We start from the raw sequence: 14,703 nt of genomic DNA on the forward strand, positions 1-14,703 counted from the left end.
TCTCTCCCTTCCAAAACTACAGTTGGGCTACTACAATAGAGGTAGACAATTATGAGGGCAGCTCAGACCTGAAGCCCAAAAGAGGGTGGTAAAATGACCTATAGAGGACCTTGCAGCTTTGTAGCTGGCTGAAGCTGAGTGTGACCTTCACTACATTTTAGAGGCAAATATTCTTTTTACTACTCTACATTTATTTGATTAGTTACAAGTCAAATTAAGAATATAAAATACAGCATAATCACAACATCCCAGGTGGTTAATTTACAAGCTACCCAGAAGTATGTAAAGTAGGTACCTAAGATAACAGGACAGTTCCACCTTAACCAGCTGCAGCATTAAATGTGACCATGTACCTGTACACAATAATGAATCAATAATTCTAGTCCAATAATGATAGCTCTTATAGGCAGTATGAAATGCCAATCAGTTTTTTGGTAGGCTACTTTTAGTACACTTTGATGGGGATACTTTTGTACCTTTACTTAAGTTCAATTTGGAATGCTGGACTTTTACTTGTAACAGTGTGTTTACACTGTAGTATTATTGCTACTTTCACTCCAGTCAACAGTCTGAGTACTTATTCCAGCACTACTGTTGTCAGTTCTGCGTCCCATCATGGCGGCCAATACGGGACGGGACTATCCAGAGCAGGGACTGGAGGGAGGAGCAGCCTGGAACGGTGACGTAGGATTGGAATGAGGGAGTGAATGTTCCGGGTCAGAAACTGGACGGGAGAGGAAATTGACTTCGGGACGATATAGAGAAACAACCAATGCTGCCCGCCTCTACACTGAGATGTAGTCTGAGTTGTTTTACGCTACAAAGAGGGTTTTAAAGCAGCTGGGAGCGACGTGAGACGAGAATTAAAGTGGAGGGGGGGGAGACAGGTGCCTACAAAGTAACGTGTGTGTTGTGTGACGACGACGGAGAGTTACTCCAATGTTCGTCGCAACCTGACGGAGGTTTAGCTCGGTAACATTACCGCGACTTATTTTCTTGTTTTCTTGCCGGTGAGTTTCGCTTCGTTGGTGTGTGACGGTGAATCCAGGACTGTCTCGCCATAGCAATCTGTTGCATCCCCGTGTTTCCCGCTGTTTATTTATTGGACGGGTACGAGATTTGTCCTCACTCCCCCCGTGATGTTTCAGTGCATACCCCTGTGGCGGTGCAACCGTCACGTCGAGACGATCGATAAAAGCCACTGCTCTCTGTTATATGTGCCCGATGAGATTTATCGCTACGGACGGAGTTTGGAGGAGCTTCTGCTGGATGCCAACCAGCTCCGAGATTTGCCCAAGGTAAGAAGAAACCAGCTTCCGCTCACTCACTGTAGAGGCAGGAACTTTCCCCTGAACCACACCGCCTGTTGCAGTACAGCAGAAATAGTTTGGGGTTTGGTCATAAAACATATTGTTAACAAGTCCCGGGTGCTGCAGACATTCAAAACCTACTGCAAAACCCTGACATTGTGTCTAATATATCAGACCTGTTGAGGCAAGTGATCTCATGCTGAGGTCGGAAATACTCATACCCTTTGTCTCAAAATTCTTCAGAAGAGGTAGAGCTTAACAATACTGCAGGTACAATATTTGTGACTCAGTAATATTTTTAAAGAGATATGAGTATTGGAGTTCCATAGAAATACTTCCTCTGTGATTAATCTGAAATGTCATTATTAATGGGGATGTGGTAGCCAGACAGACATTCACTGTACCACATTGTTTAAGTCAGGTGAAGGTTTGTTGACATCGGAATATATATATATATATCTATATATAGATAGATAGATAGATAGATACCTTAACGTATCATTTAGTCATAATATCAGAGAAGAATGGTCCATTGCTGTTTCCCAGTACCTAAAGTGATGCTTTCAGATATTTGTTTTGTCCAACCAATCAAACTCAATGATGTTTAAGTAAGTCTGAGAATAACAGCACATCTGAGAATCTGTCACGAGTGAAACATTGGTATTTCTGTTTGGCCCCAATGACACATCAGTTTACAAGGTAAAGTATTTATCCAGTGTAGAGCTGTTCTTAGGGTTAGTCATATTTGAAGTCAGCCACAACTGGATTGCCTTGAAAATTCAGGACAACAAAGCATACCTTATCTTTTGACTACTACCAGATATCACACATCCCTTTACAGACACACACATATTCTGAATCCAAGGCGAACTGATGTGCTCCCTCACAGTGGATCTGTTTTTGTTGAACAGAAACCATGCAGGACTCAGTATGACTTACTGACAGGGTTGGAGAGTTTGGGATACACAAGCCTAGCCTTAGCATGTTATCTTCCACTTACAAGAATGGCTGATTTAGTATTTCTCTCTGTCTGGACTTGAAATTGAAAACCCCAAAGTCTGACCCGTTGTGTCTTTGACACTCATATAGCCCGGAGCTGCTGCAGTGAATGAAGGGATTATTGACTTTGTGGTTTTGTAGCATACTGTCTTTAACTCTTACAGCCAAACTAGTTTTCATGTAGACAGAGCTCTCATTTCCGCTTTGGACAGCGTAATTTAAACCCAACAAAACTGCACAAGGCATTCTCACAGTAACCTTTAAATGCCAGGTGTACATTTGGTGATATTTTGTGTTTACAGCTGTTCCTGACAAGTGGAGGGAGTTTGGGATGAGGCTTAGTCCACATGAGAAACTGTCCTGAGTTAATATAACTGAAGTCACGTTGGATCAGATATAAAGCTCATACGATGACTCTTGTGTACCTTTGTGACATTTCTTTCTCATGGCTCCCACCATAAATAAGAGAACTGCATACTCTTTGAGTATTGTTACTAGCATTGATGGTTTTTGTTCTAAACAGAACATACATTGATTGTGTCTGTAGTTGCAGGGGTTCGTAGAGAAAAGAAGAGAATATTTTTGGTGTGGGAACAGAGATAATGTCAGCTGTGTCTCACTGCTTACTTTGTCTAGTGAAGAAAGGCACAGGAACAGGTTTTCTGACTCACAACAAAGACGGCATTATGTGTTTTGCTGTCACCTCAGTTGTTTTTTTTTGTTCTAATGAAGTCGTAACAAATCATTGACCTGAATTACAAAGTACTGTCCAATAAAACCGCAGACCAACACACAGTACACAAACTAGTTAACCCTCTTTCCACTGTCTGTGCCTGCATGGTTGTGAAAAGCAGGTGTACTCTCATTGTGACACACACACACACACACACACACACAGAACTGTTTCACAATTTAGCAATCCCTATGCTCAGTTTAGAAATATTCTAAATATGTTCAGAGGGGAGAATGGTGCAGGATTTGCATGCCAACATGAGAAACTGTTTATTGTGCTCTTTGGCATGTAAATCAGTGTTTGCTGAGTGAACCCAAAAAATGTCCAACTGGATATCCCTTTGTATCAGTCCACTTCTGTGTGGCCTCATCTCCTTTTGCCTCGGAGGTGGCTAACTGAATCATCCCTGACCATTTATTATTTTATTGTCAATGAGGTCACATAACTTAGACACCCACCATAATATTTTAAGTGAGTCATTTCATTCTGCAAGCGGATATAAACATGCACAAGGCAGTCTTAACTTCAACATGAAACAGCAAAGTATTTTTTTTTAAACAGTAACAAGATGAGACAAGTTGAACATAAGCAGTTAGTTTCAATAGCTGTACAAGGTAAAGTCTGCTGAGCGAGTCGAGGAGACGTGCAGCCCAGGTTTGCATGTTTAATAGCCAGGCCCTATTTGTCTTGTGTTTGATTGTATGTTTGTGCTGAGACAGAGGACTGAATTAGCAAAAAAGCAACTTGTCTTTTTTTGTTTATTTAAAGTTTTTCTTTAGCAGGCAGCTTCTCATCAGACTGGTTTGTAAATAGCAGTCATTAGCTTACTAAACAGCAGTTTACTTACCATAATAGAAGAATGGGAGTGCAAGACTATTTGGCTGTTGAAATGTATTTACCCTACCTGTTCATCCAGTTTAAAAAATCATATACTTTTCAGAGTCCTGCTCCAGTGACTCTGCAAGAGAAGATAGCTTTAACTGACCATTTTTCAAATCTATGTTAAGATGTTTTCAGTTATTTCTCAAGGAAAAAAAAAACCTTTCTGTGGTTGCAGTGTTAAGATTTGATGCTTTTCTTGTCACACATGATACAATAGGTTGAATAAAATAATCTGAATACATTACTTTGTGCTATGTAGAATAAGAATGTTTCACTATTTTCTTACATTTTATAGATTAAACAATTATTTAAGCAGATTAATCTATTATAAAGTATATATTATATACTTTTTGTTATATATCCTGACAAGCAATAAAATAGACAGATATAGCTGATGTTTATTTTTCTCATTCAACATGCAAATCAAAACTGGTGTTCATGCTGGAGTTGAAAGTAGTAGTTAATTAACTGAAGGTTTATTGGCTCCAGCTTCTCAACTATGAATATTTGCTATTTTTCCTGCTCTTCTTTGACAGCATCCTGAATATCTTTGGGGTTTGTACAGTTTTAATATGTAGGCCACGGGGCCTGGACAAATTGTGGTGGACATTTTTGTTTTTAATTGTTTTTTTGATATTTTATAGGCCAACTGAATAAAAGAGAAAATAATCTGTACAGTGTAGATTAATCATTGATGGAAAATAAATGATAGTTGTCGCCCTAGTTCAGGCATCAGTACCCTTTTTGGAGCTCTGTTGCCATTACCACCATTAAGGCCTTTCAACATTTACACATGTAGTGATGGTGAGAAGAAGCAGTATTCCATTTGAGACAGGAAGCTTCTGGGTTTCTGACATGTTTAAAGTGATGCTGAGAGTCCCAGAGCAGGAAGCTGAGTTGTTAGACTGCCTTGGAAAATCTTATGTGACCTGGTAGAAGGTGGTGTTGCAAAGAAAGAGTCATAAAGGTTGTGCAGTTGTTGAGTTTCTGACGTGGTTGTGGTTGAAACCGTCTTAAGTCTTTGATGTGTTATTTAATACTGCCTGCATATGTGCGTGTACCCTACACATAACCTTGCTGTGAAACTTGAACTAGACACCACAAACTATATGACGCTAATGTCTTTCACTTACTGTAAGGGTCTATTGCTGTCGTGTTGTGGTCTGGCAGAAGTAACTGACACAAGGTCTTGTTGATTGTGTATTTTCTAAAAGCTTTTATTCATGATAAATGAAAAGGCACAGATGCTTAGTCTAGATAAATATCTTCTACGTTATACTGTTATTGCTGATTTTTAACTTTTTTTTGTATGACTACATTAAGGGCTTCTCTTAACAACTTGCAGTGCAAAAATCCATGCACTCACTCACCAAAACCACAGTACCGAAGATGGAAACATTGACTCGGGTGTTGAGACAATGGCTAATGCATTCTTGACTCAACCTATTTTAGTTTTTGTGGCTCACTCATGGATGACCGCTGGGGGCGCGGTGCTGAATGACACTAGCCGGAAGAACAGGTTTGCTGTCAGTATGCTAATGCTAGGCTCACAAAGCCTGTTGCAAATTTGCGACTAATCTGATAATACAGAAGAATCAGTCATGTACTGTTACTCCTTTGTCATCGAGGGGGTTAAGAAGCCAGACAAAATCACTTCTATGAAACTGCCTGTTTTGGATACTGAAGGTGTCAGAGAACCTGTGTTTGTTTCCAGCTGTGATTGCTGTGTCATAAAGGAGTAACAGACTTCAAGCAGGAAGTGTGGAAGTGATAAATACACTGGTAAAAGCAACCTTAAAACTGAACTTGTATGACTGTCACGATGTCTCACAGTCCAGGTTAGTTACTGGAACTGAACAAGTCTGTACTAGCCAAAGCCTGATGATATCATATTGAACTGTGCACTTGAGTGGGAGACTGACTTAGCAGAAAGAGACTGCACCCATAATGGTTTTCTAATTAGTGAAATGTGAAAGTGACACCAAGGTGGCTCAGATCCAAATGCTATGACAAATAACTATTACCGGTACTTGTAAAACTGCAGGTTTGTTTGCTTAATGAAACAATGGCTGAAAGACTGTTTAAACTGCCTTAAGACCTCTGAGACGTGCAGCATGTAATAGGGTGGAGTTTGACTTTTGGACTCTTGGGTTGTATTTATTGTGCACACATAATTAAAAAGTGTTCTATATTTGGATATGGTCTACTAGGTCTGGGCGATAAAACGATAAAGAGAACTTTACCTCAAGAAGTAACTTTACCTCAACAGAGATATAAGACAGGAAATACCACTAATCTGTTTTACCATCTCAAGCAGTGCCATCCTCTGGAGCATGCACAATGCATGACTTTACAGTCCCAGACCCATGCAAGTGCTGGTGGACCCCCTAAAACACACTACAGGAGCGAGAAGATATAGTTATTGACATCTAATTTTGGCATATATATGCATGGAGAGCGAGGAGAGGAGCTCAGAGCATCATAGGGCCCCCCCCCCCAACAGTCTAGGCCTAGAGCAGCATAACTAAGGGTAGGCTCGTGGTCACCTGAGCCAGTCCTAACTATAAGCTTTATCAAAAAGGACTTAAGTCTAAGCTTAAAGGTAGAGAGGGTGTCTGCCTCCTAAACGGAGACTGGGAACTGGTTCCACATTTAGCAGAGCACATAGCTGCCGGATATTAAGGTAATATAAAGAGAAACCAAAGAGGAACAATGGTGTAGCTTCCTCTTAATATACAGACAAATTTTACCTACAGCCTAAAATGTGTGAATGACCTGCTAGTTCACCTGCTAGTTTTGAAAGCCATACACCAGCCAAAACCTATTGATTATTAAACAGTTTGGCTGTAAAAAACTGGCAACTGGAATTCCTGACGGTTACCGTGGATTTCATTGGTTGCACATTTTTAAAAGCATAAAAAAAATGCATCAAAACTATAGAGCAGTATCAGAAAGTAGAAGTCTGCAAGATAATCTGCTCGTCTGCTTGGAACGCATAGCCTTTGTGTTTCATTATTGTGTTTCTTGTGCATGAGAACAGAGAACAAAAATAGTTTATGTAGCCATATTCAGGCAAAGGTATTGGCAACATACTGGACATCAAATCAAAAGAGCATAACAGTCAATTTAAGTGATAGAGTGAGTCATGAAGGAGAAGTGTATGTTTTTAGCAGCTGCGTTCATGGCCAGTTGGCCTGCTTTGTATCACACAACAGCACTCGGATAGTAAAAACCGAAGAGGTAGATTCTTTTGTTCATGCCATAACCTTAGGGGAACCTAAAGCAGTATTGCGTGCTGCCTGCTTTGCCACCTCACATGCGAGACTCTGCCTGCTCCTGCTATGGGTGCCAACTATGTACTTGTGGAAACTGGTAATGCCTTATAAAAATGTGTGCCGACTGGACCTTCGTTTGTCAGGATTGACAACAGATCTCTGTAGGGATCCCTGTGCTTCCTAGTAGAGACCTGTAACGCCTCAAACTATTTTATGAGTTGTATTACAAACTTTTAACTAGGAAACAGTCAGTAAAACATGCTCTCAGACATTCTAGGTTAGGCCTGTTGTATAAAAACCAAGTGAGGACACTTGTCCTGCAGTTTGTAATTCTTCAGAATTGGCCTATCACTGAAACAGCAGGTGGTTTGTCAAAGGGCTGCTGGACATGTTTGCTTTTCATTAAGGTTGTGCAGAAGGAGCAGAACATTGAAAGTCATCATGTGGGGGGGTAATTTGTTTCTCATACATCACTTTCATCCTCTCCTCATTTTGTGTCAGTGCTGTAGAGTGCTTGCTATCTATATATAATACACGATCAGAGCACTTTATAAAGAACACCATATTAATACTGGGTAGGGCCTCCCTTTGCTCTCAGAACAGTCTTCTTCGTGGCATGGGTTCTGCAAGATATTGGAAACATTCCTGTGAGATTCTGGTCCATGTTCACATGACTGACATGACAACACCACAATGCAAATAAGCCTTTAGCTTTATAGACTTTTTATGGCACCAATGGCAAATTTGTAGGCCGGTTTAGATGTTTGTTTTTTTAAGTCTTGCCGATTCTGATTTTGACCATTTTCAATTTTCTTTCTTTCTAAGAACCGTAATTGACATCATACACATTTTTGTAACGTTTCTTTAATGAAAATAAATAAAACGTTATATTAAATACATTTTCCATTTTCCTCTTCATTTGAACAAATGTCAGGATAAAAGTGATCCAGGGTACATCAACTAAAAATGAAGTGCAATAGTTGTACTTCTCCAAATGTGCACAGAAGATTGTGTGTTACATCAGCCCTACTGAGCATGCATTTAAAAAAAAAAGAAAGTGTGTGTAGTATTTATTTGCTGTGTTTTATGACGGCGTCGGTAACTGTACACATACATGCATTTCAAGTGTAGCCAGTAATTCCTTCATTGTGTACTAAAAGGTCAGATTTGATCAGATGGCTGATTTGAAAACTGCATCAATAAGCAGGTGTACACGTTCCTGATACGGTGCTCGATGAGTGTATAGCACAAGTTGTTCATACATGTTGCTGTAATACAAAAAGCACCCCTGTCATTTGTGTTACCATTCTTTTAAATGTAAATTCAGTTCATATGGCTGATTTTCTTTACTTTAGCTTTTTTACTGAATATATTTCTTTTTATCTTTCAGCCATTTTTCCAGCTGGTGAAACTAAGAAAACTGGGCCTGAGTGACAATGAGATCCAGAGACTTCCACCAGAAATAGCAAACTTCATGCAGCTTGTAGAACTGGATATCTCTCGAAATGGTAAGCGGGGAAAACAGTGACATAGCAAAGCTGCATAAAAGTAAACTAGAATATTATAACACATACCCAATAGCTACACATTAGATTTTATAACAGTGTTTCTGGGTAATTACTTCATATCTGTGTGAATATGTTTGTACAGTTGACCAAGATAACATGAAATTAAACAAATGAATTGTTCATTAGTAAATCTGATGCAACAAAAAGCCATAAAAAAAAACTAAATTTCTTGGTTTCTTCATGACAACCCAAATATATTCCTTTACATACACCGGTAATGTTTCTCCTGCAACGGAGCAGAAGGCTTTGTTGTTGTTTTTCACTTGCACTTAAAGTAGCCAACTTTAATATATTATTTTGACATGTTATTTAACTACTGCTGATTGTATTGTGGGTTTTAAGATCTGCATAGAGTGACTGTGAAGTGTTGTAATGCTTCTTCTTTCTTTTTCAGATATTATAGAAATTCCAGAGAGCATTTCATTCTGCAAAGCTCTCCAAGTGGCAGATTTCAGTGGAAATCCATTAACAAGGTAGTCTTACAGTTTTACTTTGTGCAAAGGACAACATATTACCAGTGGTGGAAGAAGTACTCAGATTGTTTACTTAAGTACAAGTAGCAATACCACAGTGTAAAAATACTTTGTTACAAGTAAAAGTCCTGTATTCAAAATGTTAGAGGTAAAAGTACAAAAGTATTAGCAGAAAATATTCCTAAAGTACAAAAAGTAAAAGTACTCATTATTTAAAATGGTACAGTTTTAATTGAGGTACATCTTATTATTTAGTTATAATTACTGATGTATTATTGTGTAGCAACCAAATTTATCAATTAAATGCAGTGAGTACAAAGTACAATACTTTTATTTGAAATGTAGTGAAGTCAAATTATAAAGTAGCAGAAAATGATAAAACTCCAATAAAATAGAAATACTGTACCTCAAAATTGTACTTAAGTACAGTGCTTGAGTAAATGTACTTTTTAATTACTTTCCACATCTGCATATTACCTACCAGTTATATTTAAAGGTACTTTTTCAAACTTTCATTATTTTTTTTTTTTCATTCAATAAATAAGCAGACATATATATCCAGATTTAAAAAAAGGCCAAACAAAAAAGCAGGGAGTAGATCTTTAAAAAATATTAAACTATTACAATTAAATAAAATAAAAATCTATGAGTCTTGCCATTGTCTGAATTGTCTTTTAAGATCCTCTGCTGTTATTCCTGCCGTTATAAACACTGTCCTCAACAGATTGTGCAAGATTTGCTCTTCATTGTTTGGGTAGATCCAAGTCTAATTTTCACCTCAGCAGGGCCAAGACCACATTGGTTGCAGTGTATAGCTGAAGAGGCATTACAAAGGCATTGGCGCTCAGTAGTGTGCGCACACACACATAGGCACACGTGGTGGTAATCTAATTTTCCATCAGCCCCAGTGCTTTTTTGTTAAAGTAAAAACTTGACAAAAGACAATATGTAAATTATCCGTCTTGAGCAAGCAGATGATGTGTCCATTTAGACAGTGAGAATGTGGGCACATACTGTATACACACACATACTTTTATTTTCTTGTCTAAAGTGCTGGTAAACCTTTGCTTGCATTGCTTACAATTCAGCAGACACACAGGTGTTTGATTAGAGTCCTCGTTTCTCTAGTATCCAGGATTCATTTGTAGTGTTTATGGTCGACAGATTAAAATGTTTGATTCTCTGCAGATTCCTTTTTTTCGAGCATCTCGACCTTGTGGCCTCTCCTTTATTTTTTACAGGTTACCCGAAAGCTTTCCAGAGCTACGGAATCTAACATGGCTCTCCATCAATGATATTTCACTACAAGTTCTTCCAGATAACATTGGAAAGTAAGTAAATGTGCTCAGCTTTATCATACTTGCTTTGACATAATGAGTGCATCTCGCCTTTGCCAGTAACACTTTTTTTCCACAGGGTTTCACTGCAAATGCGAAAATGTTTATCTTACCCTGAAATGACTAATATCAAAGTTATTTTAAACAAATGATAAATGGTTTTAGGGTGCCTGTAATTTTGAAAAAAAGAATCCTAAAGGTTACAGATTGCTTGTTTTGCACAGTCTAGTTGCACCAAGAGCTCAGTTCTGTCGTTAAAGGGAGTTTTTCCCTTTCCTTTCCACTGTCGCCAAGTGCTTGGGGGATTTGTTGGGTTTTTCTCTGTAATACTGTAACGTCTAGACTTTACTATGTAAAATGCCCTGAGATGTGCTAAACACCTCAGGCTAAACCTGAGGTTTATATAATGTGAAGATATTTTCAAGAGACCACATCTTTCTCTTTGCGTTTGCTTTAGTCTTTGTGGTCTTGCTACAGGGAAATGAATTTCATTTGAATTTTGAAACATACCAATTCATTACTCTTCATAACAGGCACATATTATATAATAAATCTTATCCAGATTTGTTTTTTAAATTCCAGTTAATACTTTTAGCTAGTACATGCCTTAGTTGTGCCGCTGAGCTGCAACCTGCTCACCAAGTGCCTTTAATGTGATTTTTGGACAAGGCTTGTTGTGTGATGGCATACAGTATTATCCAGGGTATTGAAAAGACATGTCTGCCAACATTACTATTGTTGAGTGCAGTTATAATTGGATTTAATAACAAAATAATGTGCCTTTAGGTCAAATTAACAGGGGATGTTTTTAGGAGATGTTGTCGGGCATGTGTTTTTAGTACAAGTTTGGAATTCAAAAGAAACTGAATTTAACCCCTCTTAGGGGTGGATTTCAGTGGATATGATTACTCTAGATAGGCACCGTGGGTTAGAAATGTTGATATTCTGTTGTTTGACTGGCTTTCTCATAAGATACTATCAGCCAACAGAATTAAAAATACAAAAAAACAGAGAGATGTCATTTAAAGGCCCCTTTCTTAGGTCGATCACTGCTGTGTTGTCCTGTAGTATGTTTTAAATGATTATTTATGTTGAACCATTAAATAACTTCTCAAACAGCTGGAGCAAAACTACACAGAGATTTGTCTCGGTTTGACCCTGAGTCATAAATTATGCATTATTACTTAACCTCAGAGATAATTTGTGGATGGTAGATGAGTGTCTGACAAGAAAAGATCATTGCTGCCTCTTTTAGCATTCACAGGTCAAGACTTTAGACTTTGAAATAAATAAATAATGAGCCATTTTTAGATGGACTGTTCTGGCATGATGTTAATGTGCTGCCATACACATACACTGTTTGGCCTAATGGTGGATGTAAATGAGGGACAAAACACCACAGAGATTTTCTGATGAAGATCCAAGCTGTAATTGATCAGGGGCTAAAACGGGGCTAAAAATTTAGCAGCTGTGTTGCGCTTTCCACAGGTTCTGTATTAGCTGTATAAATATTATTCCACATGTTCAAACTTGTTCATAGGCTTCAGACATCCATTCTGACATCAAAGTTTTTGGTTGCTTTGAACTGAATATTGCATTGGAAATGCCATTAATGCCTCTGATTTGTAGGCTGCCCTCTTGCAAACCATGTGTTTCCTAGCAGCACAGTGTTTTTCATCTAGAGAATTTATTTTATGGCCTTCTCAAACAGTTTGTTTTAGGAAAAATTACAGGTCCTTTTAGAATTTCAGTATTCTGTAGGCAGCAGGTACAGACCGAGCATAGAAGAATATGGGCTTATTAATCTCTCTCTCTCTCTCTCTCTCTCTCTCTCACTCTCTCTCTCATACATATATATGTATATATTTACAGTGTTTTGATTTTAGCGTTACCTTTATAACTTAGTTTTCCTACTTAACAAAGTCACCTCAAGTTCAAGCAGTCTCTTCAGTCCTCACACCCTGCTCCTCATGCTATGGCATGTGCCCCACATATGTCTCATATCAGTCTTATATAATGCAATGACTTGAGGCCTGCTCGCTGTCAAGGGAAGAAGGTAATGAAAACCGTAACATAGTTGGACCAGCATGCTCTGGAAGGGGATAAGATAAATGTTCATGGGTTCATTTGTTTGTCTCCTGAGATGGGGGGGAGTGACAAAAAAAAGAAAAAGGACAGTCCTAGAAATTTGAGATGCTTGATGCAGTTAGGTGGCTGTTTTCATCATTTAGCTAAAGCCAGATTTGAAACTTAGTATACTGGAAGTGGGAAGATATTGCCTGTCTTTTAATCTCCAGCTCAGTGATCTGCTTCTCTGAATGGAAAACACTCACAGGAAGCAAGATTAGCAGAAAGTAGCAGTTATATCTCATGTTGATTAGAACCAGCTTAAGCATACCTTCCAGATTCTGTTGATCTCTTTGGCTCAGTCTACATGGCTGAACTTTGTAAATTGTAAACTACATTGCTGCCGTAGAAGCTTTTTATCCGTCTAGAAACTGACAAGAAATGTTTAAACAAGTCATTACCTGTGTGACTGTTTGTTGGCTTATTTAGATTAGGCAAATGCTGAAAAAGATGTTGAATCCTTGGCCCATTTCTAGTACCACACAAAGGGTGAATTATTTAGTCTAGGCTCAGATCAACAAGATGGATTTTGTACTGGACTAATAGGCTGCATGTATAGCCCTGAGGCATTCGTAAGCAGTGCTGCAAGAAGATAGCCCTGTACTTTGGCATGTGATGCCATTTACTCTTCATTAAAAGCATGCAGCAGTTGTTTATGCTGCTGCAATTTTACAGCCTTGGTAAGACAGACACACCTCCAAAGAACTTCCTGTTCTCAGATATCTGATTGCAAGATGTACTATGGCTATTTTTAGCTCACTGAAAACTCTTTGTCTACAAAAACCATCAGAGCATTTTGTATAAAATATGTCTGCGTTGTAGAGACATGAGTAGAAGTTGGCTAGAAACTGTACTTCACAACATTTTTAGAAATGTATAATCATAGGCCATTTCTTTTTGCCTGTCATTACAGGCTTTCTAATTTGGTGGCACTAGAACTCAGAGAAAATCTGCTGACATTCCTGCCAGAGTAAGTATTCAACCAGGTGTGCCACCTCTGCAAGCATGCGCGCGCGTGTGTGTGTGTGTGTGTATGTGTGCACGCGCATGCCTGCATGCTCATCGTGCCACATTTTTATTTAGACTGTACTGTATTTTGAATTTTCCTTGTATCTATCATCTGCAGATCATTATCTCAGCTTCAAAGACTTGAAGAACTTGACCTAGGAAGTAATGAACTATACAATTTGGTAAGTGTTGTTGTTGTTTTTCTTGACTAAAGGAAATTGCTTACTCAGAAAATGCCTGCATTACAGGTTTTAAAGTTAAGTTAAAGTTTATTATTATTATTATTACTTAGTAACAACAATAAAATTATGTTTGGCAACACTCTCATACATCCGCAAAAGTACCAAATGAGGGGTGAGCAAGTTGCAATCTTGTGTGAGCAGCCAGACTCGGTAAAATATTTAGTGACAGACTATGGGAAAAAAAAAAGTAATTTTATTTATAATTGAATCCTCAGTCGTGTGTATGTTAAGTCAGTTATTTAGATAGGTGGGGTTTGTCTACATGTAATAATTAATGTAACCCATTTTTCTTTAACTTTTTAAAAATATTTTTTATACTTGCTGAGCGTACACATTATGAACTGAAGAACTAATCCTCTATATTTGTGCTTTGTCTTTTATTGTCTCTTTCTTCCGTATTCCCTGCTCCCACCCTTTGAATTTCTATATTTCTTCCTCCCACTTAGCCAGAGTCAATAGGATGTCTTGTCAGTTTAAAGGACTTGTGGCTTGATGGAAACCAGCTGGCTGAAATACCTGCAGTAAGCTATGCATGCGCATGTATTTCTTGTATTTGAGATTCTGTTATTGTCTCTGTTAATCATACTACCACTGTTTTATATAGTTATTTTTATTGCAGTCTGCATATAGGGATTTGAATTACACACCTAAATAATTGTGCAAAGACAAAAAGAGAATACAATTTTAAACACCTCTGGCAAAAAAAGTATCTTGGGGTCTTGTTCACGAGTGAGGGAAGGATGGAACGG

At 38.3% G+C, this 14,703-nt stretch overlaps 1 protein-coding gene across 1 annotated transcript in view; it reads left to right on the forward strand.

Moving 5' to 3' along the window:
• The first annotated feature begins 592 nt into the window (after positions 1-592).
• The window catches only part of lrrc1 (leucine rich repeat containing 1), a 21,489-nt gene continuing 7,378 nt past the window's right edge, over positions 593-14,703 (forward strand). The window contains exons 1-7 of the mRNA XM_020603131.1: positions 593-1,298; positions 8,590-8,707; positions 9,162-9,240; positions 10,482-10,571; positions 13,618-13,674; positions 13,831-13,894; positions 14,401-14,475. Of these exons, the coding sequence (XP_020458787.1) occupies positions 1,140-1,298; positions 8,590-8,707; positions 9,162-9,240; positions 10,482-10,571; positions 13,618-13,674; positions 13,831-13,894; positions 14,401-14,475 (642 nt within the window). The 5' untranslated portion in view covers positions 593-1,139. The remainder of the gene's footprint in view (positions 1,299-8,589; positions 8,708-9,161; positions 9,241-10,481; positions 10,572-13,617; positions 13,675-13,830; positions 13,895-14,400; positions 14,476-14,703) is intronic.

The sequence above is a fragment of the Monopterus albus genome, unplaced genomic scaffold (assembly GCF_001952655.1).
Source record: "Monopterus albus unplaced genomic scaffold, M_albus_1.0 scaffold60.1, whole genome shotgun sequence".
Classification (NCBI taxonomy): domain Eukaryota; kingdom Metazoa; phylum Chordata; class Actinopteri; order Synbranchiformes; family Synbranchidae; genus Monopterus; species Monopterus albus.